Genomic DNA, 24,797 nt, shown 5'->3' on the forward strand with positions numbered 1-24,797 from the left:
AATAAAGTAATAATTTAATGAGTGCATGAAACATATTGAATGATCACGACAAATATAATAAAGTACTAATTTAATGAGTGCATGAAACATAGTAAAGTAATTAATAAATTGAATATCTAAACGCATCTTGCGCAAACGTCGCTAGCAAATTCCATGCCTGAATTTACGAGGACTAGCCATCAATCAGTTAAAATGGACTTTCCATTTACAAAAGTTTTTCCTCCTCTAGAGAAAAGTAGTTGGTGGTATATGCTTTTCGACGACCATTGGTGTAATTCCGCCATCGATCTCTCTCATTCATTCATTCATCGTTTGTTAGATCGAAATTACTGTTTTCAACATTCCCATTAAACCAATTATTTCTTTTGTATAGAACATTTTACAGTGGAACCCATTGACATAGATTGACTACAGCAGGTTTGAGAGTATAGACCATTTTGTATAAGACCATATTATAGTGGGGAACCCATTGACATAGATTGACTACAGCAGGTTTACTTTCTCAAGTCTCATGGATTCTTCTCCTCATTACACAACAACAATATACTGGTGTGTCTTACTATTATGTCAGCAACGCTGTGAATGAGTAGTGGCAATTTGCGTTTCAAATAATAAGATTTCTGTAGTTTATGTACAGAGAATCGAATCATCAATAACTATTGTAAATTTTCAATTAGCAGCTATAAAGAATCAATTAGGCAGGTGTCACTTGGATGTTGGACTGTATTTATATTTTTGGAACTTATTTTCACAATTTTAAGAATTTTTTTTGAAAAATTTACAAATTATTTAACAATATTTGACGAACAAATCACCTCATAACAAACAAATTTACCCATCAAATTTCAAGGATCCCTGTTTCAAGTAGTTTCCTATCCTAAAACCAACAACCCTCATCATGCAAATACAAACAAATTTACCCATCAAATTTCAAATTTACCCATCAAATTTCAGGGATCCCTGTTTCAAGTAGTTTCCTATCCTAAAACCAACAACCCTCATCATGCAAATACAAACGTTGCATGTGACAACATCAAATAACATGGCAGCCTCACCCCAATATTCACCAAAGCATTAAAACATTTTCAATCCATAGTGACTACGGTTGGTCAACAATGGAGAGAAATTCCACGATGGATCCGGAATTAGTTGGAAGCCAATTCCCCGCCTAAATCTAAGCGCAGCAGACAGTTTCCAACACTGATCATCAAAAAATTAAAATTCATGATATGTACCTGCGGTAAAATATAATACAGTAGGCGTCTGCCGACTAGCGTCAGTACATTGTCAGGATGATACACAAGTGCGCTTCATCATGGAGTTGGTAAGGTTAGCTGTTTGCCTTAATCATCTGTGTGGGCCTAACGGATGAAATGTCACAGTTTTACGTTAACACTTTCAGTTGTAAACACCGCCATGTTCACATCTCGTGTCTGCTGAAATTGAAACGAGAAAGTGGAAGCCATGTGGACGTCAAAAATCAACTTGAGTTGTTCGGGCACGTCAACCTAACAAACAAGTGGGAATGCACTCTGCAAAGACTTTAACAGACAATTCAGGGCTTTAACCATAATTGCGGGAAGAAATTTCGATCTATAAATATGAACCCTTTACTCCTTTCTAGCTCGTGCTCTCGTCTGCTCAAGAGCTAATCTAATTCTGACTGAGCTTAATACCGAAGATAGAATCGATAATGGAGCCCAGCACTAAAGTTCTGTGCCTCCATGTGCTTGTATTGAGTCTGTTTCTCTGCAACATGGAGGCGAGGGAGAGCAGATTTTTTGACAAAGAGCCTGCTTACGACAACCCCGCTGGTGGATCAAATACTGCCGGGTACGGAGAAGGTTACACCAGGAAGGGTGTAGATAATGCTTTCGGGACCGGTTCCGGTAACGGCTATGGTTTCTACCGTGGCGAGAGAAACGGTAATGGGTATGTATATGGCGACAGCGAGGCTTCCCGCACTGGTTCTGGGAGCGAAGCTCGCTATGAAGAAGCCGGGAGCGGGTATCGTTCCGAGTCAGCTAAAGCTGGTGAGTACTATTCAGAAAATTCGGGGGTCGGGAACGACGTAAGTGCCGTATACAAAGAGAGTTCCGGTAAGGGTGCTGGCTCTGGGTACCGCAGTGAAGCTTATGGTTCGGGCGCTGGCTCCGATTGGCATGGCTCTAATGCCCGCTATGGGCAACGTGGTGATCAATACGAGTCGGGTTACGGTGGACGTAAGGAAAGTAATGGCGCCTATCGTTCAGGTTATGGTGGTGGTTATGTCACCGGTTCCCGTAACGGGAATGGCTACGAAGCGGGCTCTGGCATTGGCAACGCAGAATATGTTGCTAACGGTTATTATAACCAAACTCCTTAAGCACATATTCCGGACGTTGGTAATAAGGTCTCATACAGTTCTTTCGTCATGTATTTGTGTTTCATTTGAGTTTTACTGATAACGTAGCAAGGATTCTCTGTGCCAACAGTAGGGAAAAAAATGCTTTTAGAATTTGGTATTTAGATTTCTATGCTCTCCTGTATGCTCGTCTCAGTTTATAATGTCTATGGAAAATCACTTAAATAAATTTAGTTTGTTTTAAATGGATTAAGTTGGAGCCTGTCACGATATAGTTTGCATTTAAAACTGATCTATTTGTACAGCAAAACCCATTGGAATGGCGTGTTCAAAGTGTTATTATTAGGATTTCGGTTCCTTCAGTTCTTTGCGACGTATCTTTGTTTTTAAGAAAGAAAGAAAGAAAGCAAGCACTGGTTTATATATAGTACCAGTACATATTCAAAAAAATATACATTATATCTAGTCAATCTTAAAATATACATTACATCTAGTGAATCAGATTTGAGATAAGAAATCTCCATGTCCAATGTCCAATAGCTATAAGGCAAAAAAAAACATCTTAAACATGAAAGTTCAAAAGAGTACTAAATCATAGACTTACTGTCATAATGATTATTTGTCTTAGTATGGAGTCAAGTATATTTAAATATTCTGCGAATTGAATAGACATAGACAAGATAAATACTATGGAAGTGGAATGGAGTCATTTTATACAAGAGTGTTGTTCACTAGGAATTGGAAGTGCATTGACAGCAGCGACAGAAAGACCCCTTTTCCACAAAGAATCAACCAGTGTTATGTGTTCGAGACGACGTACGCAAAGGATGGTTTGAGATTGTGTATGTGGTTAAGCCAGCCTTCCAAGTTTGGTTGAGGAAAAAATCAGTATTTCCCAGCACTCTATTTATGTGAAATTTGAAATCCCCACCTATGTAAATAGTGTTCATAAAAAGTTTCTTTACAGACCAAAATAAACTCTATAATAACAATATCTTTACCTCATAGAAATTTGAAATCCCCATATATGTGAAAAAGTGTTCATAGAAAGTTATTTTACAGACCAAAATAAACCCTATAATAACAATATCTCTACCTCATGTTCGAGCCAGTGCCACAGCCAATGCTACCGTGCCAGTGTATTGTTTCCTGTAACATATCCAAAGCCATGCTCTACACAACCATAAAAATAACTTGCATGAAATTGAATGCATGGACGTATATATATCGATAACTCAGGTCTTTATCTTTATGCGAAATTATATCTCGTGTGCCCAGCCACGTCGCAATGTTGGAGCAAATCTTATGAGTTTTCATAGGAATACCATCGAATATGTTTCCGTTCCTGGCTCTCCATCATTCATCGAAAATGAAAAGAGGGATAGACTGGTGTATTATTTTTCTCACATTCTAATAACACTGACACTGATACTGACATTGACATTGATACTGTTTAATTGAGATGTAAGTTCTACTAGGGAAATTAAAAAAAAAAAAAAAAAAATCTAACACTATCCCTCTGATGCAATCAGGCATTCCAAATTGAGATGTAAGTTCTACTAGGGAAATTAAAAATAAAAATAAAAAAATCTAACGCTATCCCTCTGATGCAATCAGGCATTCCAAATTGAGATGTAAGTTCTACTAGGGAAATTAAAAATAAAAATAAAAAAATCTAACGCTATCCCTCTGATGCAATCAGGCATTCCAGCGATAGATGTAAATTTATTTCGAGCACTGACATAGTAAGCACCATCTTGGTCCATGTATATCCTTCTTTCACAAATTTTCCCCAATCAGAATTTTGTCTTCCACACCAACCAAGTGTATAAGATGATTTTATTTGGGATCTTCATTCTCCATATATTTCCAAACCAGCTTTTGTTGTTTAAAGAGAATATGGGGCACATCATGTATTTGTAAGTTTCAACAACTATTGTTGTACTTTGCAAAATGTCCCAACCCATGAAATTTGATCACCCCTCTCTGTTTTGCACAGACCCCTCCTTCTGAGTTCCATTATATGGTTATCCCAAACCTAACATTGTGTCCCGTCAGCCTGAAGTCAGTTGCCTTCTTCCAAACTGGAAACTTCCCTTCTTCTCCGTGACGCACTTTTTTTTCCAGGCGAAAAAAACTCGATAGTATTATATAAGATATATAATGTCAAAATATTACATCATTTGCTGAAAAAATAGGTCCAACCAATATACTGAAACAAAATTTGCAGATTAGTCGGAACTAAATGATGATCCCCAATATGGCCAAATAGACAGAATATGACAGCATTATGCATAAGATGGAGATACTACAGGTTCAATAGGATGATGGTGGATAAAATTCCAAATGTCAATGTTGCAGAATAATATAGGACCGCTATAACCACCTGTAGTTCTAATCAGTGGCAAAAAACAAAATACAAAATATAGGAAACTGGAAAGACATACTTCGTATTCTGCTATGAAAAAATAGGTTATGTACCAGGGAGAGAGAATTCCTGTATGAGGAATCTTTCAGCTTCAAATATTACCTCCGTATTCCAGATGCCCGGTTGGGAGAGCATACCTTTCTTGGATAAAATGTGAGCTTGTTGGTTTTGAGATCTGTAGATATGACGAATAGAGTAGTCTTCCATCTACGTCCATAAGGACGAAATTCTATTCATCCAGCTGATAAGATGTTGTTCCTTGATATGATGCTTCCCAGAGACATGATCAATAATAACTTTGGAATCTCCCCAAATCTGAAGTGTTTGAATATTAAGAAAATGGCATATGAAAAGAAGGCCTGCAAGTGCCATAGCCTCTGCTTTGATATTTGAACCTTTTTCTCTGTTCCAGAATATTTGATATTGCAAATTATCCTCCATAATAATATGAACCCCACATCCACAAATATCATTTTGTGTTGCCCCGTTAATGAACGCTCTAGGATAAACCATATGTTCTGGAGGTTGATCTGTTTGATTTGCCTTAATACTCTGAATAGATTTTGTTGGGATTGAGTCGAAGAAGGATACAATATTATCATATACTACCGAGAAAGGATCCATTCTGCCCTGAAAAATACTATAATTCCTCCACTTCCATATAAACCAAAGGACAAGAAGAATGGCAAGCCTCCATGATGCATTTTGTCTGCTCCACCAAATAAGAGCCTCTATTATAGAGGCATGAGAAATATAGGGGAAACCAAAATGTGCAGCGAGTCCACGCCACAGCTGCTGAGATATATAGCATTCAAAAAATGTGTGAAAATTGTTTTCATCAGCCAATTTGCATGCATAACAATATCTCGGTCCTATCCAATTTCTCTTTTGTAAATTATCCCATCTTATATTTTTGTTGTGGAAAACTAACCATGAGAAAATGATGATTTTTTGAGGACAGCCAGTTTTCCAAAAGATATCAGGAAAACAGGGAAGAGATTGATCATATTTATGACTGATAAGGATTGTATAGATATCCTTTACACTTACAAATTCCATTTTAAATTTACCATTCCAAATGAGGACGTCATCATCGAACATGCGACATAAACCACTGTTTCTCATAGAGCACTTAACCTGTTCCCATTGCAGCGCCAGATCATCTGACATACCCATATGTGAGGAATCCTTCCAAATTGGGAATGGGCCTTGCCAAGCCGCGATTAGCTTATCCCATGTAAAGAACCCCTTTCTATGAAAGAAATTCAAAAGCCTCTGAGATATATTGATGGCATCTCCCCCTCCCATGATCGGATCAATTCCAATGAGGATCTTGTTCCCAGATTGAAAGCTCCAGACCAAATTTTTTAGGAAGAATTTTTCGACTTTACGGAAACTCAACCAGATTGCAGATCCGTAAGCAACACCAATCTTTCCCATCCTGAACCAGTAAGTAATGTCTTTGTTTGCCATATATTTTCTCTTTATTGTCTTGCTCCATGGACCTTCCCCAAAGATACCCCTCCAAAGTGACTTGCATATTAAAGCTTTCCCAAATAACCTCAGATCCAGAATGCCCCAACCTCCAAATTTCTTTGGAAAGGAAATATTAGATAATTTTGTTAAATGATATTTCCTTTTATCCGATTGACCACCCCAAATAAAATTTGCAGACAGTTTGTTCATCATATGAATGATGCTCGAAGGAATATAGAATAGATGAGCCCAGTATACAGCCAGTTGAACCAAAACAGACTGAGTTAAAACAACTCTGCCCGCTAAAGATAGACATTTATATTCCCACCTAGAAATTCTTTTATAATATCTGTCTAGAATCCAGAGCCAATTCGATTTTGAATAACCATTTGCTTTTAATTAGAACCCAAGATATTTCATCCCTTCCTTGATGGATTTCGCTTCAATCCCGAAAAGAGAAGTTAAATATTCAATAAGATCCATGTTAACATCATTGTGATAAAAGGAAGATTTGGATTCATTTATGTGCAAACCTGTAGCTTTTTGAAAACGAACCAATATGTCATGGAGACATAACCAAGTTAGTTTGCATAGCATGCCAAAAATAAGGATGTCATCCACAAATAAATTGTGGGATATAAAATTATTTCTGCAAATCTTCAGAGGTCGACACCTATCTTCCAAAACCGCCTTGTTGATGTGGAGGCTTAATGAGTCCATGGCCAATATGAATAATAAAGGGGATAAAGAACAGCCCTGACGAAGTCCTCTAGCAGCAGAGAAGTAGGAGGATGGCAGACCATTTATGATGACTGCATAATTTACATTCTCCACGCAGGCCATGATCTAGCTAATCATTTTAGAATTTAGTCCAATTTTTGCAAGGAGACATCTCATAAAACCCCAGTCCAGGCAGTCATATGCCTTTCTAAGATCAATCTTTAGAATGACAGCTTCACTTTTGTTTTTATGCATAGAGAACAAAGCCTCCTGAGTGTTAGCAACAACATCCAGAATATTCCTACCTTTTAGAAACCCATGCTGGTCCTTAGATAGAAATCTGGATAGGGTGTCCTTAATTCTCCCAGCTATGATTTTTGATATGATTTTAAATGAGATATTACAAAGTGATATAGGCCTGAAGTCCAAGAAAGAGGTTGCATCTGGTTTCTTTGGAATGAGAGCAATAAGAGTAGATGATATGAGCTTATGAATGTTACCTGATATCCGAGAATCCTCAACCATCCTCAGCAAGTCGGTTTTAATAAGATCAAAGAAGTGAATAAAAAATTCAATCGTCCATCCGTCCGGGCTCGAACTTGTCTTTTTCAAAAGATTTCATGACCCTTCAAAGTTCTTCTTCTGTTACTTGCTAGAATAGACATTCATTTTGAACTCCATCACACATTTGTGGATATAGATCAATGCCCCAAATAATGTCCTCAATCCTACCATCTCCAGATTTTCTATATTGATTTTCAAAATATTTTACAGCCTCATTAGAAATGTCTTGTTGCGAGTGAAGTATGCCTCCCTCCCCATCATTAATCCCCCATATAGAGTTTTTTTCACGTCTGGCATTTGCGAACCTGTGAAAAAATTTCGTGTTCCTATCTCCTTCTTTAAGCCAAATAGCATGGCTTTTCAACCTCCATGAGGCTTCTTCCAGATCTAGAATCCTCTGTTTTTTTTTAGTTCTTTAATATGACTTCGTAAATGAAATGGAAGAGAATGAGCAGCAAATTGGTCAGAAATCCTGTCAATTTCCTTTTGAATATCTCTGAGGGCTTCGCGGCGTCACTGTCCTATCCTATATTGCCAATCCTTGACAACCTTTTCGATAGAAGAAAGTTTATGAATAAAAGACATAGAATGAGACAAAAAATCACTAGGAGGGGAAGCGTTCCAGGATCTTTTAATGAGATCATTAAAATCAAGATCTTCTAACCAAGACCTGTTAAACTTGAAGGGATATCCCTTCCTAATACCCTGCGCCTTCCATCTAAGAAATATTGGCCTGTGATCCGATATGAAACAATTTTCAATAAAAGACTTCGGCATTCCAAGATGATGAATGATGCTAACATGTAATATAAATCTGTCTAATATTTTTGCAATATAAGCCTCGTCTATTCTACCATTATCCCAAATCGGTTGCATTCTGGGGGTCAAATATCTATAAAATTTCGATGCAGCATCTCATTTTTTAATGCGGTCAGTAAGTGGGTCATTTCTCCTACCATTACCCCCTACAAATATAGAGATGATAAAAAAAAGCATGAGCACAACTGACAAAACGTGTTGAAATTTTATTATACACAAATTATCAACTTCTACTCCATATTTTTGCAACGAGGAGCGCAACAGTTCTTGCGTTATGATAACGATATACTCTTACTATTCACAGAATTTCCATTATCAATCATAATATTGCAACTGCTTAATTCAACTTATTATTACTATAATCATGAGGATACATGGCTCGGAAAGTTCGCAGTAGAACCAACTATTATAACCGAAATTGGGTTACAAAAGAGATTTCAGTAACAAACCTGTGTTTTGATTGATAAAATATGAAAAGATGTTATAAATCATAGTTACAATATTCGAGTTTAAATTACATTTTTTTTTTTTTCAGTAAGAAAATCATTATATTATATTGAGGGTATATATACAAAATATTCAGATAGATCTGCAAATAGAAATACTCCTGGAGATGGCCGATAGAGTATAAAGCATATCATGAAACAGATAGCCAAAGGATTTATAAGAGATCGCCATCGGACCGTCAAGTATCAAAATGAACAAAATGGAAACATAGAAAGACAAGCATACAACACCATTCAGCATATTGGTAGATAGAGTGTAGAAAAAGAAGAGAGAACATATTTGGAGGAGATAGTAGAATCCTCGAAAATTTTGAGGTTCCTCCACTTCCAAAGGCACCATATAGTGATAGGAAGGATCGGACGTAGAACAACCTCTTGTCGTCCCCACCAGGCAAAAGCTGCATCAACAAAGATGAAGTTAAGATGCGGAAAGGAAAGAAACAGAGCAAGTTCATACCAGATTTGTTGAGAGACCGAGCATTTGAAGAATAAGTGGAAGTTTGATTCCTCCTCCATTTTGCAGAGGACACATCTGCTTGGCCCATGCCAAGATCGCTTCCTTAAAGAATCCCAAGACAAATTTTTGTTGAAGAATACCAGCCAAGAGAATAAGGTCACTTTGAGGGGGCAACCAAGCTTCCACCAGTAGACTGGAAAACGCTGACCATTCATTTTGTTTGATTTTGATATGAGATCCAAATATATATCCTTAACAATTGCATGAGAGGAAGAGAGGGATAAAGACCAGACCAGATGATCTTCATTTGAAGAGCGCATTAACCCACCCAGATGGAGAGAGGATATGAGATTGTTCCATAGAGGGAGCAGGTCCTGTGGGAGGCCGATGTCGCGAGCATCCCATAGCGTGGGAGAGAGTCCATGCCATTCCTTGATGATGCGATCCCATGTGAAAAAGCCAGATCTGCGGAGAAAAAAAAGGAGCGGAGGAGGAACCTGTAGATTGCCCTTGAGGCCAGCGAGAGAGTCTAGACCAATGAGAATCTTTCTGCCTGTGTAAATTTTCCATTTGAGATTGTTGAGAAAAAATCGCTGGATCCTTCTGAAACTGAGCCATATGGCGGAACCCTGTTGAATGCCAATGGAATCAAACCTGGACCAGTATTCAATGCCTCTACCTTTTTGATATTTCTGGCGGATAATTTCACTCCAGGGATTTGTGCCAAAAATGCCCCTCCATAGGGACTTACAAACAAGAGCATTCCCAAAGAGCTTTATGTCCAGAAGGCCCCATCCACCAAAATTTTTTGGCAAGGTGAGGAGGTCCAGTTTGGCAAGATGGATTTTCCCCCGATCGGCCTTTGCTCCCCAAATAAAATTGGCGATGATCCTGTTAATTGCTTGGATGATGCAGGCCGGGAGAAGAAAAAGGTGACCCCAAAATACCGATAGCTGGGATAATACCGATTTGACGAGCACAACCCTGCCACCCAGAGAAAGGGAACGGAAGCTCCACTGTGCAATCTTGCTGTAGAAACGGTCGATAAGCCATCGCCAGTCCCCCTTCCTGTAGGATCGAGCCTTTAGTCGAAACCCGAGATACTTGATGCCATCAGATAGTGGTTTGGATTGTATTCCAAAAAGCTGTGTTATCCAAGATATCAGTGCCTCATCGGAGTCATTGTGATAGAGAAACGATTTGGCTTTGTTGATGGCAAGCCCAGAAGCCTTGTGAAATCTATCAAGGATAGATTTGATGCACATCCATGTAGCCTTTGATAACATAGCAAATAAGAGGACATCGTCGACGAAAAGGTTGTGTGATATATTGATATTCTTGCAGATCCTGATCGGAATGTATTCTTTCAACGCCACTGCACGGTTGATATGAAGGCTCAAGGCATCGATGGCCAGAATAAAAAGGAGGGGCGATAAAGGGCATCCTTGCCGAAGGCCCCTTTCTGCCTGGAAGAAGGGGGAGGGGCAACCATTGACCAGAATAGCATAATTGACATTTTCAATACAGCCCATTATCCAGCGAATGACCGCAGGAGACAGTCCTATTTTGGCCAGGAGGCATTGAAGATATCCCCAGTCTATAACATCAAAAGCCTTCTGCAGATCAATTTTCATGATGGCTGCGTTGGAGCAATGAACAGACATGGAGTGGAGGCATTCTTGCGTAGTGGCCACCGCGTCATGAATGTTTCGACCCTTTAAAAAGGCGTGCTGGTTTGGAGAGAGACATGAAGCCAGAGTACCCTTTATTCTTAGTGCAATGATCTTTGTGATAATCTTGAAAGTGATGTTGCAGAGTGAGATAGCTCGTCCTTCTTGGGAATGAGAGCGATGAGAGTGGACGAGGAATAGCTGTGGATGTTGCCTGAGAGTCTGGAGGCCTCCACCATGCTGAGCAGGTCCATTTTAAAAAGGTCAAAAAAATGAATAAGGAAATCAATTGACCATCCGTCAGGCCCAGGGGCCTTATCCTTTTTAAAGGATTTCATGGCAGCGAGGAGCTCATTTTCATCAACAGGGCGAAACATAGCCTCATTCATTTCTTGATCAAACATTACTGGCATCAGATCTATGCCCCATCTAATATCACTGAAAGCAATATCATTTGATCTGTTGTATTGCTTTTTGAAGAAACATACAACATGCCTTGTGATATCCTCTTGTGAGATAGCAACAACGCCCTGTTCGTCCTTAATTTTCCATATAAAATTCCTCTCCCTCCTTGCATTGGCAAACTTATGGAAGAACTTTGTGTTTTTGTCACCCTGTTGGAGCCATATGGCGCGGCTTTTGAGCCTCCATTTAGCTTCTTCCTGTTTTAGTAGACAATATCTTTTATTTTCCAGGGTTCTGATACAGCATTTTCTTTCGAGGGAACATGTGGAGAAATCAGTGGATGCCATCATAATCTCCAATTCCTGTTGAATCCTTTTGAGGTTCTCCTTGTCCTCCTGGTGCTTTTGAAACTGCCATTTTTTCACCATATCCCTAATCTCGGATAGTTTTTCCCTGAAGGATGTGAAAATAAAATGTTTGTCCCGGTCCTTGATTTCTTTCCATGCATTCTGAATAAATAGATTAAAAGCGGGGTCAAGAAGGAGGTTGTTGTCAAACTTAAAGGAGTAACCTCTTCTGAAGATCTTGTCCGGCCATGTTATAAGGATAGGAAGATGATCAGAGATCATGACATTCTCCACAAACAGCTTCGGCAAGCCCAATTTATCAATGAGGCTAAAGTGGATAAACATTCTGTCTAGCCTTTTGGCTATGTAGGCGTTTCCTATTCTTCCATTAGACCAAGTCGGCCTTTTCTTAGCAGGAATGATGTCAATCATATTTCTGTTGATCATCTCGGAGTTGATGAGGTCCGCCAGGCTATAGTTTATCTTTCCCTGTCCCCAAACCTCATTTGAATATAAGACAGTATTTGAGTCTCCCGCAATGATGAGATTGTTTAAATTGAAAAGTTCAGATGCAAAACACCTGTTCCAGAAAGATGTTCGGGACTTATATGGAGCGTAAAGATTGAGAATGTTTAGTGGAAAGTCAACTCCTCGAATTGAAGCTGATATGATAATCCCAGCAAGGCATTTGTAAGCTTTTGCCCTGACCCTGGTCGGATCCCAGAGGGTAATCATGCCTCCCGATATCCCATAAAGACATAAAACAATTTGATTGAAAAATTCTCAATTCCGAAAAAATTAGCTTACTCGCAAAAAAAAATTCAACCATATGTTTCATAATCTACCCATTTACTTGTAAAATTGGTAATTTGAGTAAGGTTCCCTGTCGATTTCGCTTCGCTGCTGACTGCTTCCCTCTCTAGGCTGTAGGGAAATATTTTTTTAATGCTTTCGGCCAAGGGAAACTCCTTTTAATTCAGTTTTGGTCTTCCCATCCTTCCGTGGGCAGGTATCGTAAAACGAATCGGTTTTTCACGGATAATTCGGCCGAATGGAACGAGCCAACGAATATTCTTTTTTTTTTTTTTTTTGGTATGATACGGTGGAATTGGGTAACTATTTTTTGGTATAAACAGCGGATGTTTGCCATTTTGCTGCCTACGTGTTTTTTTCCTTTTTTTCTCTCTCTCAGAAACGCAATACCAACGTGTCATTTTATCATGATTTTCCGGGGATCCGTGGTTTATTACTTGAGTGTTATCTGAGCAATTAGGATCAACAATTTTGACCGATGTGGCTGAATTTGAGTTTCCGAATTATGGATTATGGCGGGATCATTGGGTGTTTAGTGAAATTTTTTGAAAGGTTTGTTTTGTTTTTTTAGTTCATTTTTTTTCAAATGGGATGGAAATTTATTGAAATCACAAATTTATGGGTGATCTCTAGACAATAGAAGTGTTCTATGGGTAATTTCTAGACAAACAAAGTGTTCTAGGGATTTTTTAAATGCTGAATCTATAGATATAGTCAAAAAAACCAGTTTAAATAACACAAATCAAGATTTTACTTCAAATTTTTACACTAATTCCAACACCAAAAAATCCAAAAAGTAACATTCAAAACATTCCTTTTTTATCTAGATCCTCGTATCAACCCTAAAAAAACATTTAAATTAAAAATAACGGTTTTTAAATATATTTCTAGTATTTAAAAAAAAAAATTGGAAATTGTCCTCATCATTATCAATTTTCATTTTTATGTGCAATTTTTTTAATATATACTAATTATTGTTTTCATATTATTATGATTATAATTCAATAATTTTTTTGTTCTTATCTAATCGGAATTTTCAATTAGAAACTAAATAAACAAATATCTTATTTCTAAACTTTCTAATTTCATAATTTCTCTGATTCTTTTTTCAAAAATTTTATTCTTGAATTATTTTTGTTGGAAATTTAAAAAATCTGACTAAATTACTTATTTAAATCAATTATAACTATTAGCCTAGTTTTTAATTAATTGTCGCTCACAAAAGACTAGTTAAATATTGCTCGATTAATTCAAAAATATTGACCGTTATCCAACATTCAATTATTTTCCTATATAAAATCTCTAACACTCATTAACTCATATAGCTCTATGTGATCTCTGATCGTTAACTCATATAACTCTATATGATCTCTGATGATGAATGGAATCACCATCCTAAACTTTGAACAGATCATACTCATTACACATTACACATTGTTACTCCAAAAATCTCTAACAAAACTCCCTACTTATCAGTATCATTTTTTTTAAATATTAAAAACCGATATAGTTATGATCTTGAACCTTACACACTACATTGTAATTTACCCATAGACACGATAAATTTTTTTTAAATAGCCGGTAACATTTTTTGTTAAAATTATCCAAATAAAAAAATTACATAAATTTGAAAAGTGTTTTAGATTTAAAATACCCTCCTTAGACGACCCTACTAAGCCAGAGCCCAAACACAATGCACGCATTTCAAACTTGCTGGTACTTCTAAGTCAAAACACATTTCAAACTTGCTAATACTTCTAAGTTAAAACATGTTATTAATTTTGTCGAATGTGTCTCATTTTTTTGTTATTAGTCACCTATCTAAATTGCATATTTTTTAATTATTATTTTGATTTTTCTTTTTCTTTTTATTAATATATTATTTTAAAAAAATATTTAAATTATTTTATTTTAAGATTAGAATTTGAATAACTTTTAAAAATTTATGTAATATTTAATTTTAATTTAATTAATTTAAAATAATTATGAATTAATAAATAAATTTAAGGTTTTTTTCCTCATGGAAAAATTACAATTTTCTTTAAGATATTGAAAATTACATGTTGTAGATGTTTGAGAAAGCATATGCAAAAGAGGGTGGTTATTGTCACAATCTGAAAAACTGTCAAAAATCTATCCCAGGATGGGAGATTAATAAGTTAAACACAAAATTGCATGTCTGAAAAAGATGTATACATGGATACTCCAATAAAAATATAAACACCGCTAGGACTCAAAATCATCAAAAGAATCAAGGCCTAGCTACCCCATCATGGTGTTGATCATCATATGGTCTATGAAAACACCAATAGTATTCCTGCCCTGCTCCTGGATCATCCAATGCCCCCGAGGTTGGAGCGCAACCTCCTTGGATAGTTTGTCGAAAATCTGGTTGCGCTCCCTGTAGATGTAATTGTTGAACGAAATGTAACTAGGTCCAGTCTTCATAAATTTACTTTTGATATTTGTATTTATTCAAGGAAATGTTATTTTTATGATATATGTCAATGAATTTCTTGCTCATTTAAATAGATCTAGCACTATTTAAAGTGCTATAAGTGAGTCAAATAGTCAAAAGAATAAGTTGAAGACCTTAAGGGCATGTTATACCTTGTATGTATATGTATTATGGTCAAGAGAATACCTCCAAGCAAATTCACATGCATCCTCCAAGCTACAACATCCTAAAAAGTAGAAATATGTAGCATAAGAACAATCCTCAAGTTGGCCTACAAACCAGTGGACAAATCGACCTACAAACCAGTGGACAATCCTCTATATATAGACGTTGTCCACTCCTCTATAATGCATTCATTCAAGCTATGAAGTCACTGAGGAAGATAAGCCAAGAAAGGAAGTTAAATGGAAGTCTATAGGGTCTCCAAGGACAGCGAGGAAGAAGGGTATACAACCGAAGTTAAGGAGACAGTTTCTAGGGCAGCTACAACCACACGTGCGAGGATAAGAAAGGCTGTGTGTGGTTATGACAATAGTCACTAAACAACTCACCATATCTCATTTTTTAGGGTCCAAACCAAGCCTACAAGACCACTCTCTCAAGCAAAGGATCAAGGAAGAAAAATAAAGGTAAGAGGGTTGTTCTAAGGCCCATTATAGTCACACGTGCGAGGGAAAAGGAGGTTTCCTCTGCGGTCATAACAGCCCTCCCATTACAATCATACAAGTTAGTTGATTGGTGAAGAGAAGAAGGAAACCATCATAGGGAAAGAGTCTCAATAAAGGTTTCTTCTCTAGAGCAAGTGCAACAAGGTCTACTAGCAAGTTGAAAAGAGAACGAAGTGTCGGAAGGAGGAGGAAGACATACCAAGGAACAAAATGTCGGAAGAAGGAAGTGTCAGGTAATAAAGTGCAGAAAGGAGAAAGGGCTTGACTTGTGCTTGGAGGATCTCTTCGACAGGGGTCTAGGGTTTGGAATTGATTAATAGAATCTTCAGTAAGAGAATTCACTAAAGGGTTTTCTTCTCAAGAGAAGAGAGGTTTTGACCCTAACAGAGAGCCAACTTCTTGTGTTCTCATTTTTATGTTTTGGTAGCAGTTTGGTGAAGTACACACATATGTATTAATAATAAGAAGAAGAATATTAAGCTAACAAGAAAAGTAAAAAGACTCCACAATTTTTTATCAAGTAACGAAGAATCACACTACACCACTTTGCTCTAGATTCTTCAACATGGTATAGACGCTAAGGTTACACATCAAGGGAAAGTCAAGAACACTTATCAAGGAGAAGCATTTACAAAGTTGAAGCATCATGCCTAGAAGTCTCAATCGCTTCAAGGACAAGAAGGGTCTACAATCCATCATTCATCAAGGAGGTCTAAAAAGCTAGAAGAAGAGCCTTACATAAAGGCACCTACAAAGAAGAGAAGATTGAAGCAGGACCTACATCAAGCTACAAGTCATCAAGAAAATCCCATCATTAAGCAAGTCCACTTGAAGAAGGAAACTTGAAGATCCTAGGAAGAGCAAGCCATCAAGTCTTCAAGGAGGAAGCAAATCCATTACATCTCAAAAATCTATCAAGTAAGTACATGTTCCATTCTGAATATATATCAATATTTTTTCAAGGAAAGCAATAAATTGGTAGGTACAAATAACTTTCTTGCATGGAATAAGAGGACTCATCTACTTCTCAAGGAGAATGAACTCCTAGAAGATGTCAAAGGGAATATCATTGTCCCTACTAAGGAACAAACTCAAGTCTTAGCCAAGTACAATAAGGATGAGACAAGAGCTCAAAGGATTCTAATAGAATCAATCAAAGACTCTCATTCCCTATGTCTCCAAATTTGAGACATCAAAATGAATTTAGGATAAGCTAGTAGAGCTATTCTCGTTATCCGCAACCGGAGAAGAGACATCTTTAAGGAATGAATTGTACAAGATGAAGATAACAAAGGAAGGAATAACTCCCTACTTCATGAAAAATCTCTGAAATGAGAGATCAACTTCAAGAGCTTGAGGAAGTCATATCTGACAGAGAGATGAAAATTGTAGTACTCAATGCTCTACCTGTGGAGTGGAGAAACTTCACATCAAGCATATATGCCAAGAAGGAAGCAACCATTCTAAGTGAAATGTGGTCTCTATGAGGAATAGAGGAAACTGGACTTAAGGCAAAGGAAGTTGTGGGATCAAAGGAGCAAGCATTTGTTTCCATGGCCAAGAGAAAGGGTAAATTTGGCAAATTTGGTCCACGAAGAACAAACAACAAAGACATGTCCAAAATATAATGTTTTGGATGCCAAGATATGGACACTACAAAAGGAATTGTCCTAAGCTTAATAAGGACAACATAAACAAAAGAAAGAGGGAAGAAGCTCACATAACTCAAGAAGTGAAAGAAGAAGGAAAGAAGCAAAAGAAGGAAGATCCTCCAAATCTCTCTTATGACTAGGTCAAACTCTTTAATTCTAGACTTCTTTCAAAGTTTTTAGTAGGATAAGAGCATGTAGGAATATATTAAAATTGCATGGTTAGAAACATCCTCTAGAATCTTGAAGCATGATGTACATAAAGTTCTAGAAACTCATGAAGATATAGAATTTATGATAAGAACAAAATGCATGAGTAGAAATATCTTCTAGAATATAGGAGCATGGCAGATATAGCTCAAGATATTCATGCAAAAGAATCATGCCTAGTATAGGACCTCATCCATGATTAAATAAATTTGATCATAAAAAGGAATCTTAGAAAACCTACATCATCAAAAGGAAAGGAAATTTGCAAGGCAAGGGTCTCTAAGATCCTATGATGAAATTTTCAAAAGAAGGTTCATGAACCAAAGCAGATGTCTCATTAGAAATCCCATTCATGGGATTCACGAAAAGGATGATATGCAGGCAAGCTAAGATGAAGCAAGAAGAACCACACCAAGGACAACGAAATGAAGCTAAGATGATCAAAGTAGAATCAAGATGAGGTATGTATGCATCAAAGTTTAGTCATGTTATCATTTGTATATTATTGAGTCATGGGAATAGTTCTATAACACGATCAAGTATGAAAGAATCTCTTTCACCAAGGACATGCTCGAAGGCATCTACTACAATGCAATGGAGGTAAAGAAAATAATATGCTCACATAAGGAGTATAAGGTTGCTGACTACGAAGCAAGAAGAAATGCTGACTAGTCGAGGAAGCAAGCAATGAAGAAATGCTCTCACAAAAAGCATAAGATGCTTGACCTATCTATCTAAGAAGAAGTGAATGAAGAAAGGGATCAAGCATGTGAAGAAAACCATGATCACCGAGAATCACTATTTGACAAGATACTCTGAAGATATCTCCTGAAAGAAGGCAGGACAACTCTGAAAAAGGAAGGAAGGACCCTTGACACCTATAAAGGCCTTGAAGATATGAAAGATCCAGATAATTGATTCTACTGTACAAAGATGTCATGATGAAGAAGCCATCCAACAAAGGAAAAAGCAATGTTGAAGCAATATTATGATGAATTCATAATGGACTACTAGGTCAAAGCATGTAAACAAGCAAGTACAATGAAGCATCCATGAGAAGAATATTCTGAAGCATGGACAAGATGACAAAGGAGTAGTCAAGATGACAAGAAAACCTTATGTATGACATGAAATCCACTTTCCACGAAGGAAGCAATGACATGAAAACCCAAGAAGGAAAGTATCGATGGATGGTGCCCTACATAGAAGAAGTCTGAACAAAGAATTCATGACATCAAAGAAAGAAAGAAGATCAAGCAGCCAAAGGACACCCAAAGAAGAAGTTGTTGATGAATGAAAGAGTCCATAGTTAAGAGGGAGCTCTAACAGGTCCCTGATCAAGAGAGAGTTTTGGATCACGCCTGATTACAAAGGAGTGACATTTGTGTTTTCCATTTCATGGGTCATGCACTAGACCAAGACTAACATCCATAAGTCTAGATGAAGGCCATGAATGGAAATGTAGACACAAGATAGACACAACATTCTTGTCTTCACTTGGGAAGAAAGAATGGGAGGATTAGGTAATCATTTGTCATCTGATACTCTTTGAGGATGTGTAGGGCATCCAAGAGGACCAATACTCTTTGAGGGTTGGGAACCCAAGATAAGAATAGTCCTAGAAGGTCATACTCGAATAACACTCGGGTGGATATGTACCTTGAGAGACAATGATGAATGTGTCTATAAATAATTGGTCTCACCAACATTGTAGCTCATGGTCTCATATAGAGATGGAGTTTTTAGTAAAGGCCTTTCATTATGAGAATGTTGATGGATATGATGCTATAATAGATGGATTGCAAATTTGGATTCTCTTATGTGAATTCTTCAAGATTGATAATAGCCAAACCCCTTGGAATAGCCAAACACCTTGTGAATTCTTCAAGGTTGAGGTGAAGGTAAAGAAGGTAGGGTGACTGGTATGGAAAACAAAATTCATGTCCAACAGAAGTGTTTACTAGGGGTGAGTTAGCAAGTCTGATAATATTAGTCTCTTTGGATTGGCTATGGGACATGCTAATGGAGAGGGATATACCTACAATTGATAGTTTGAGAGGTGATGATGAGGTTGGTAGATAGGAGGACAAGCCAGTAAAGGATACAATTGAGAGCACAAGAGAGGTCACAGAGACACTACCTCTTTTTCCACTGATCTCGGAGAAACCAGGTAGAGAGGTAATGTCATCTTGGCTAGTGGCTAGATATAGAGAGTATATGGAGCTTAGGGATAAAATTGATTAGGATCACACTATGACTAATGCAACAAAAGATAGGCTAGGAGAGGTCCATCTAAGTACAAACTATCTATACATCTCATATCTAGTTAGTATAGGTAATGTCCTATTAGAATCTTAGTAGACACACATTTGTGTTCCTGCTAGGAAAGATGACACCTACACTAGAGGATGTAGACTAGATCATGGGTATGAAATGTAGATTCTTATCATTCTCTTAGGAAGGGTATGATGTATTACATCCTGATAAGTATAGATATCTTCATTGGAATGTGGTCAGGGAAATGGAACAATCTTCTACCTTTTAAAAGTCCCTTTTCTCCATATTCTACTTTTTAGAAGTCCTTTTTCCCAAGGTAGGCGGAATCATTAGCATTGTATAAGTTCCAAACTTTAGTGGTACCATATTTGACTAGTATTCTTTACAAATTAACAATGGTATAATTATCACTTATTGATCACCAAACCTCTTCACCTAGTATTCTAGAAATGTACTCATTTATCGACCTCATCATTATTGAAAGTGAAATTTGACATCACTCTTTTTCATGAAATTTCACTAGATTACAAGAGAGATGTCTTTAAAAGGATGATAAGGAACAAACAAGGATTTATTAATGTTCGTAACACCTAATTATGTTCATAAAATTATTTTTTAATTGAACTTTGACTCAATATTGCCTCACATGGGTTCATATGACTAGTGCACTTAACAAGGGAAGAAGGTATTGAACCAATAATATTGTTAACACTGAGTTGAAGCTCTTCCAAATCTTGATGGTATGCATAATTTTGCAGAGGAGGGTGAGCATTTATTTGAAAATATCAATAGATTTTATAAATAATTTCCAAGGAAAACTGTGAGATTATGCAAGTCAATAGGTTAGGATATGTTTGGGAAGCAATCATGGCTGAGATTTTTTCAACCTATGTTCCCAACATGTAGTAGCCTATTCTTGTTTCCAACCATATGATATAACTCATACTCACTGGAGCTCATGAATGTGACAGTTCAAATTTTGGTCATCATTGCGATAAAGATGAGGACGACCTAAATGAAAAATTGTTGTGCACTGATTCAAGAAAAATGTGTGCCTTTAAATTTGCAAGTAACAAAATCCTTAGTCTGTCATTGGAACAAGAGAAGCATAAATATTTTTTTGTGAATTTTGAATAGAGAGGAGAAGCATAAATATTATTTTGTGAATGTTAAATGCCCTCGAGTGTATGATACTGAAGGAGAGGATGAATATGGTGGTGATAGTGTTGTTGACATGTGTTTTTAAGAGAAAAATGTAAGGAACGAGGCTTGAAAAGTGGAAGAAGAGAAATAAGGAAATGAAGTACTCATTTTTTAGCCCAATAAGAATCTAATTACAAGTAAATGTTTTGAAGACACATACTAGGAGCTACTGGAAGCCCTACAAAAGTGAGATATTCTTCATCTACTTAAAGGTAACAAAGGAGAAATTATAATGTATGATTCTAAAATTACAAACACAATTTCTGGAAAGGACAATGATGCACCTGAAAGCTAAGAATCCAAGGGTAATGAAGTGATATGCATAGAAGGTCAAATAGAGTGTATGGATGTAGAAGTAGGTCTTGATGAGAAGTACAACCAAAATTTGGGTGAGGCTAATAATAAAGTTGATCATCATATGAATGAAAAGAGAATTGCTTCCTGTGAAGGTAATGAAATTTTGGAGGCTGATGTTACATACTATGATCATTGTACCTGGACTAAAAACATGCAGCAATAAATTCTTGATAGAGTTAGAACCAACCTGATGCAACCTAAGAGTATTTTTAACAAAGAAGGAATTCATATTTTACCAATTATTTATGGACAAAAATTGGGCATGATGGAATTGTAGGTGTTCATGAGTTCCACTATAAAGATTATAAAAAATTTAAATAAGGTAATGCTACTCACCACACAAATGAGGGCATTGATGCTTTAAGTCAGGAAGAGAAACATGAGACTCCCCGGATTTATACTTCACTTTATGATAATGAATTTATTAATCTGAAGGAGAACTTATGCCCACAATTTGGATTGATCAATGTTGTTCACTCTAGGGTAAATTTATTCTCTCCCTTCCTATTGGTAACAAATAGATCGATAAATGATGATTTCCCCAAGGGCCCCAAAATTAATACCATTGAGGGAAAGAAAATTTGAAGAAAATTTGAATTCCAAAGACATTGGCGAATACCCTTGTTATCATGTGGATAATGAGAGTAATGGTGAAAATATTGATACGGTGACTAATGATGACTATGGAAATAATTTAGAATTAGATGCAATGATATACCCTATCCTGGATGACACACAATATGCACAGGGAGATGATTGTTGCATAAATAAACAATCCATTGATCAAGAGGTTATAAATATTGGTGCCTTGAAATATGCTTTTCAGAATCAAAAACATATGGAGACAGTTGTTTCTTATTTGAAATTTAAGCATAAAAGTACCGCTTCAATTGAAATAGAGAATGGACTTGGTAATTTCAAAAACATATATCAAGAACATAAAGTGGTTGCTGCAGTAGGAGAACACCCAAAATGAACAAGGAACAAAGGATGAGGAACAAGGCTGCAATTTAGAGGATCTTGGTGATTATTTCAGGACCAAAATAGAAAACCATTATGTTGAAATTGATGACAGGTTTAATAATAACATCTCTTGGAATATGAATTTGGAAAAATTTTAAACATCCAAATAGAGGTGCCTTCTATGTTTCCCCTAAGATTCAAAATGTTGTAAAGATCAAAATGGGATAGCCCTTTCAAGCAGAAAGGAAATGAAAATGAGGCAACCCCATGCCAGAAGGGTGATGAAAGTACACAACAAAGATGTGTGTCTGAATTCTTTGAGAAGATAGATGTTTCATAGTTCAATTATGTGGTGACACCCAACTCAAAATTCTCCAGTAGAAACAAAATTGAAAATGACAAGGGGAATGAGAATCAAGGGCTAAAGTATACCCCTTGGTTGATAAAGACATTACAAAGTTCTTGTATACTGTTAGAATATTTCTTTTAGTTTTGTTTATTTCCTTATGCATAACAACTATTAGGACAACCAGTTGTTGAATCATTTTCTATCATCCTAAGCAAACACGTCATCAGTGACATTGAAGGAAGCATAAATGGTGTTCCTATTTGCACAGTCTCAAGAATAACTATCAAGGTTGGTGAGTCTACTCCAAAGAAAAGAGGAACCTACTCTACATCTATGTATGTTCATATCAATGAACCATCCATGAAGAAATATAGATACTATTGTATACATAAGCCTTGTATAGTCACCAAAATATACACTACTTTGTAGGAAGATGTAGGTCTTCTTTTCTTGGATCCATCAGAAGGAAGAAACCATAAGTATACCTATAATGTAGAATCCTTACTATTAAGTTCTATGGAACTTAAAAGAAGAGAAATATTTGGCAATAAAACAGTTTTCCATCTCACACTAATTAGGTTGGGTAATTAGTTGTGTGATTATTTTAGGACCTCCATTCGATACCATAGAAATTAAACTCCAGCATATACAACTTATAATTCCCAAGCTTCAAATACAATATGAAATGCAAAAATCACAACCTCCTGCCAATGGTGCTACGAGAAACAACACAGGCAATACTATAGGCATTTTAGCATTTATATTAAGTGTTTGTAAGGTATTTGTTAAGCTATTTGGGACTTCAGGACATGGTCAAATCATACCAAGAGAGGAAAAGGAGTTGTAACATGGTAGGCTGTAGGCCTTACTGTAAAAGATGGTTAACTTTATAATCCAAGAAATTTGGCCAATTACTCCTTCTCTGATTTCTTTGATGTAACAATTAATTTATGTGGAAAACCACTGAATAAAATATTTACTCACCAAAAGAGGGAGGAAACTAACATGATACCCTTCAGATAGGGTTTTAGGAAGCAAGGACACCTATCCGAGATATGTACAGAGTCATTACCATGAAGAGAATCCATGCTAAGGTTGATGAAATTCACACCAATTGGTATTGGGGAAACAATTAAGAATGTCATTGAGCGCTTATTACAAACTCGGAGGGCTTGCTTAAACTCATGAGAGATCAACAACCTGTATAATTAATAGCCATAAAATCTGTGGAGTACAAGTACAAGGGAGAACAACTTGGATTGCATCCATTGAGCATTGGGTTTGCTTCACCTGGTATCCATTCATAAGAATTTAGGAATAATTAATATAATGACTACATGTGTAAAGCTTCACATCCACATATATACATATATGACTAAGAATCATGTCTCTATGATTTTTATGCATCTTATTTGTGATCGTGGCATACCACAGTGTCCTTGGTCATCAAATAGTTTAATAGATGGAAAAGAAGTCAACTATTGTACAACATTATTTATTATTCATGGTTACAATCAAGGGTAGTGGCTACACACAGAATCTATCTATTGCTGAAATTTGAACCCCACGATATTAAAAAAAACTTTGATTAGGAAATATTTTAAGGACCTTGGTTACTATAGGCAGTTTCCAACATATAAATCTTATAGGCCTATCAAGGAGGGTTTCCAGAGATGGATGTTATCCACCCTCAAGCTTGGTCATGACCCCTAAAATCATGAGTTTGTCTCTCAGTAACATTACCCCGTGTTCTAGCCCCTGGGTGCTTTTAAGTAGAAGTGCAGATGCACTTGTCCTTTGTAATGAGATTAACCATAAAATCAGTTAGTCGAGTGTGGACTCAGGCTTAAACTGGTTGTATTTTGAATTGTCTTCTGGCTTAAAACTATTGGTATGACCCTAGCCCTTAACATGAGATTATTTACTCCCCACATTAACATAAATGCAAACAATAGGGGATTGTAAGCACATAACCATTGGTGACAACATTTGTAGGCACATGAAAATTCTCACAACAAAATAATTTTAAATGCAAAACCCTCAAAATTAGTATTCAGTAAGGAAGATGAAGATTGTGAGGGTTTATTAACATAAAATCACCCATAAGTTCTGGC

The 24,797-nt window shown here is 36.6% G+C and overlaps 1 protein-coding gene across 1 annotated transcript; it reads left to right on the forward strand.

Moving 5' to 3' along the window:
* Positions 1-1,617: 1,617 nt before the first annotated feature.
* On the forward strand, positions 1,618-2,632 carry LOC149182015 (uncharacterized). The gene has a single exon (XM_089418456.1). The coding sequence runs from the start codon at positions 1,694-1,696 to the stop codon at positions 2,363-2,365; it is 672 nt and encodes a 223-aa protein (XP_089274582.1). The 5' UTR covers positions 1,618-1,693; the 3' UTR covers positions 2,366-2,632.
* The last annotated feature ends 22,165 nt before the right edge of the window (positions 2,633-24,797 follow it).

Source organism: Pinus tabuliformis, chromosome 3_2, assembly GCF_031772625.1.
Source record: "Pinus tabuliformis cultivar Carrire ecotype Pingquan chromosome 3_2, CPIR1, whole genome shotgun sequence".
Classification (NCBI taxonomy): domain Eukaryota; kingdom Viridiplantae; phylum Streptophyta; class Pinopsida; order Pinales; family Pinaceae; genus Pinus; species Pinus tabuliformis.

Bases quoted from the DNA above. Each gene is read 5' to 3' on its own strand.
- LOC149182015 (XM_089418456.1), top strand. From the start codon at position 1,694: ATGGAGCCCAGCACTAAAGTTCTGTGCCTCCATGTGCTTGTATTGAGT.